The sequence below is a fragment of the Chrysochloris asiatica genome, unplaced genomic scaffold, assembly GCF_000296735.1.
Source record: "Chrysochloris asiatica unplaced genomic scaffold, ChrAsi1.0 scaffold00012, whole genome shotgun sequence".
NCBI classification, from domain to species: Eukaryota; Metazoa; Chordata; class Mammalia; order Afrosoricida; family Chrysochloridae; genus Chrysochloris; species Chrysochloris asiatica.
The window spans coordinates 4,108,695-4,113,910 of record NW_006408530.1 but is presented as its reverse complement, the minus strand read 5'-3'; the positions used below and the strand labels follow the sequence as shown (position 1 = coordinate 4,113,910).

The window sequence follows — 5,216 nt, the reverse complement described above, 5'->3', positions numbered from 1 at the left end:
AACAATATTTTTAACATCACATGCAAATAGAAATTTGCTAAAGACAATTCAAAAATGGCTGCACAGTACATTGACAGGGCATTGCCATAAATTCAATCTGGATTCGGAAGAGGATGTGGAACGAGGGATATCATTGCTGATGTTAGATGGATCTTGGCTGAAAGCAGAGAATACCAGGAAGATGTTTACTTGTTTTTTTTTAATGGTTATGCAAAGACATTCACCAAATTATAGATAATAATGAAATGGAAATTCCAGTACACATATCTGTGCTCATGAAGAATCTGTACTTAGAACAAAAGACAGTCATTTGAATAGAAAAAAGGGATACAAAATCGTTTAGAATTAGGAAAGATACGTATAATCGGTGTATTCTTTCAAAATACCTTTTCAGTTTAGATGCTGAGCAAATAACCCAAAAAGCTGGGTTATATGAAGAAGAACATGGCATCAGAACTGGGAGACATTTCATTAACAATCTTCATTATACAGGTGACAGAATCTTACTTGCAATAAGCAAAGAGGAGTATAAGTACTTTAGTGATAAGGATCATGTACAAAGGAAAAAAAGTCTTCACAACTGGACCAAAAAATAATATCATGAAAAGTGGAGAAAATATTGAAGTATTCAACAATTTTGTTTTACTTGGATACAATCAACACTCATGGAAGGAGCAGTCAAGAAATCAAAGGACATATTTCTTTAGGCCAAAGACCTCTTTAAAGTGTTAAAGAGCAGGGATTCATTTTGAGGACTAAGGTGAAACTGATTGAAGCTATGACATTTTCAGTCATGTAATATGCAGGTGGACAATAAACAAGGAAGACAGTAGAAGAATGTGCGCATTTGAATTACGGTGTTGGCAAAGATTATTGAAAGAACCATGGACTGCCAATAGAGCAAATACATCTGTCTCAAATGTGCAGCCACAGTGCTCCTTGGAAGCAAAGTGTTTTGTCACACATACTTTGGACATGTTTTCAGGAGGGGCATGTTAACCAGGATACCAAGAAAGGAACATCATGCTTGACAAAGTAGAGGGTCAGCGCAATAAGGAAGACTGCCAACATTGTTACAGTGTCTATAATAATGGGCTCAACATGACAACAATTGTGAGGATGGCGTAGGACCAGATAATGTTTTGTTCTTTTGTACACATGTTCACTATGAGCTGGAATTAACTTGCTGACACCTAACAAAAACAACACAGGGATGTTATCAATCAGAATCAACTTGATAGCAATGGGCTTGATTTAAGTTTTTATTTTAATTTGCAAATGATTTTCACACATATTGTTACCGTTAATTTTTTTTATGTAGGCTGGATGCAAATATTTGTCCTCATTTATGTATTTGAATTTAGTAATATTAAAGTGCTGTAATTATTGTTGTTAGGTGCTATCAAGTTGGCTTTGACTCATAGTGACCTTACTTATAACAGAATAGCATTCTGTCTGGTTCTGAATCATCCTTCCAAGGGAGTCCATCTTCCATCCTTGTATCAGGCAGTGTTAGTTATGAATCATAGGGTTTTCATAGGCTCATTTTTGGAAATAGATTTCAAGACTCTTTTCCTACTCTGTCTTAGTCTGGAAGTTCCACTGAAACTTGTTCACTATGGATGAACTTGCAGGTATTTGAAATATAGCATCATCACAACACACAAGCCACCACAGTATTGCAAAGTCACTAAACATTGGAGTAGTCAGTTGCATTATTTTCAATTTATCTTAATTTACTATCATATAAAGGGTAAATTGAAGAATCCCTGGTCGTGCAGTGAGAGTTTGAAAGAAGGTATCTGTGCATGGGTAAATGCAAGGTCAGTGGTTCAAGCTCACCAGCTGCTCCTTGGAAACCCTATACAGGGTCGCAATAGGTCGGAATCGACTCAACAGCACTTAACAACAACAACCACCACCACAGGGAGGAAGCAAGATAACTGTTGCTGCATGGATGGGATTGTAATCATTGAGCTCAAACAAAGTATATGATTTATTAAGTATAAAACTGATGATCTTATCTGTAAACCTTCACACAATTCATAATAAAAAGTTTTTTAAAAAGAAAAAAGAAAGAAAGCCGTATGGTATAGCTCTGTTCTGTAGGGTCTCCAGGAGTCAGAATAGATTTATGGGTTAAAAGGTAAATTAGGGTGCATCTGGTTGACTTGAGTCCTGGTTAGGATAAGCACTGGACCACAAGGTTGGTTTGAACCACAAAGCCAGCAGTTCAAGCTCTCCAGCTGCTCCTCGGATACCATATTACAGGACCACTATGAGTAGGAACTGACTAGATGGCAGTTAACAACAAGATTGACTGAGACTGCTTTATTATTATTTCAGCAACAAGGTACTTGCAAACATGTGTGCACATGGATTGTAAATACATACGTCTTGTTGTTAATTGTAGTTGAGTTGATTCCCACCCATAGCAACCCTGTATAGGGTTTCCAAGGAATGACTGGTGAAGTTGAAGCACCAACCTTGCGATTCAAACGACTTTTCAGTCCAGCGCATTAACTCACAGCACTACATCAGGATTCCAAAAGATGTATGTTATTATTGTTATGTGCCGTGGAGTTGGTTCTGACTCATAGTGACCCTGTACAGGGTTTCCGAGGCTGTAAGTCTTTATGGGAGCAGAAAGCCTCATCTTTCTCCCACGGAACAGCTGGTAGTTTCAAACTGCTGACCTTAAGCTAACCAGTTCACTACCAGAGCTCTTTAAAAGATGTTTAGTGTAGTGTGCTAACTTGGAGGAGATAGCAAAAACACTGGCTTGTATATCTGGAACTCTGCATTGTCTTTCAGAATACCCAGGCTCAGAGTATTGTTTGTTTGTTTGTTTAATTCCTGTTAGTGCATTGTATCCAAATCCAACTATATATCACCAACAAGAGACTGAATAGTATAGGGGCTTTGTAGGATAAGCACTGGCCTGTGAACTGCAAGGTTGGTTGTTTGAGCCCAGTAGTCTATTGTTGGGAGAAAGATGAGGATTTCTGCTCCTTTAAAGAGTTACAGTTTCAGAAATCCTATACAGGGTGGCTGTGAGTCAGACACAACTGGATGGCGATTAGCATAATGAAATTATTTTTTACCCAAATCTAAATGCTTTTCAAAAGAATTAAATCTATTTGTGGAAACAATCATTAACCTTCATTGCTTCTATAATGATACACTGGCAATTGTTGTTAAGTGTCATCAAGTCAGTTCCAACTCTTAGCAACCCTGCATAGGGTAGTTTCAGATGAACAGCTGGTTAGTTTGACCTTCGGAACTTTCAATTAGCAGTCAGTGCTTAGCAACACCACACAAGAGCAATGGCAATAGCTGTATAAATTATTGAAACAATTAATTGGATATAAAAATAAATTAATCTTGGTATACTTTGAAAAGTTCTCTTTTACTTTACACAATTTGGCCTGTCTAGTAGAACGTTTTATCTCTTCCTAATAAGTTATGGAAAATAATATCAAGAAGTTTTCAGTTTTGTTATTTTGTATTGATTAATCATTAAGTCTTATTCACTAGGTATATCATATAATCTACCTAGATAGGCATCATTAAGCTAATGAATTGAAGCAAGTAGTCTCTTGTATAAGGCTTGGAAGTGAGTAATAATGGTTTGATGATTATGTTAATAAACTAATATGCAAATAATATACTTCAGAATTAATCCAAGGCATAACTTTCCTTATTCAATTTATTATCTCTGTGTTTGTATGTGTGTACTTGTGTATGTTTTACAGCTGTCATTTCAAGAAACCAAGAAGGACCAGGAGAAATGGGAAAGGCTGTGCTGATTCCAAAAGATGACCAGGAGAAAATGAAAGAGCTATTTAAAATCAATCAGTTTAACCTTATGGCCAGTGATTTGATTGCCCTTAACAGAAGTCTGCCGGATGTAAGATTAGAAGGGTGAGTTTACAAGTGTTACATAATTTTATATTTTTGCAATACTTATATTTCAAGGTATTTTAAAATTCTGGTTAACTCGGATGATTTCAATTCTAGAACTACATGGTTCTAGATACCTATGACATACTGCGTATGCATATACTGAGAAATGGGCTTTCTCTTCTCTGACAAAACAAAATGTGTTACTTGCAAAGAACTTGCAGAATGTGTAGGACTAGTAAGACTTTCTTCATAAAATGCTTTTGCTTTGTTTGCCCTATCTTGCCAAAAACAGAGCAAGCATACTGTTTGAAAGATTATTTGCTTGCCTACATAGAAAGATTATATACTTTGATTTGGAAATCTATATGCTTTCTTATTCCAATGTGAAAGACACCAGTTGATTGTATATTTTTTTTCACCATTTTGAAACTGTTTATTATGAGTTCCAGCAATTTATATAACCATTTATAATTAGAATGCTCAGTTATCATCCATGGAAAGAATATTCACTTGGAAATAATAATTCTGCATGAAAAATTCAACTTGTGTCTGATTATCTGTAAATTTTGCTCTAGATAGTCAACTAGATTCAGAATATATGTAATAAAAATCCAAATATTTATAGTAGTGCTATCATTCTAATATACAGTCCTTATAAAACAAACTCGTAGCAGACACAAAGCTATGTCTTATGAAGTTTTTTGTTGTGATGTGCCGTGGAGTCTGTTCCGACTCATAGTGACCCTGTACAGGGTTCCCGAGGCTGTAAATCTTTACGGGAGCAGAAAGCCTCATCTTTCTCCCACTGAACAGCTGGCAGTTTTGAACTGCTGACCGTGAGGTTCACAGCCTGATTCGTAACCACTATGCTACCAGAGAAGTGTCTAAATATGAAAACATGCTCTAAGATAAACTTATGTATAAATAGAAGTCAATTTATAACCATCACGATTTCCTTTATATACAATAAAATCACAAGTCACATTAATTAATGGTATCACCTTCATTGTACTATATATATTTACGAAATCTGATTTTTATTTCTTTCTGAAACACTTAAAGTTAAGTCAAATGAGAGTGACCCTGTTGAGATGCCATATCAGAAGTTTCATTTGGTAGCTTAGTAACTATTTATTCTTCACACCATTGTAAGCTTTTGTAATATCTTTTCCTAACAGAATTATAAATCACTACATGTTATGCACATTTTTTAGTCCCCAGAAAATGACCAAAACTTTATTTTTTTAATTTAGGCATTCTAATACATAATATAGGAGCTCTGGTAGCGTAGTGGTTACGAATCGGGCTGC

The 5,216-nt window shown here is 35.7% G+C and overlaps 1 protein-coding gene across 1 annotated transcript in view; it reads left to right on the top strand.

The window, feature by feature from the left end:
• GALNT13 (UDP-N-acetyl-alpha-D-galactosamine:polypeptide N-acetylgalactosaminyltransferase 13 (GalNAc-T13)) overlaps positions 1-5,216 on the top strand; it is a 917,208-nt gene that overhangs the window by 380,891 nt on the left and 531,101 nt on the right. The window contains exon 4 of the mRNA XM_006834533.1: positions 3,756-3,924. Coding sequence (XP_006834596.1) covers positions 3,756-3,924 — 169 coding nt within the window. The remainder of the gene's footprint in view (positions 1-3,755; positions 3,925-5,216) is intronic.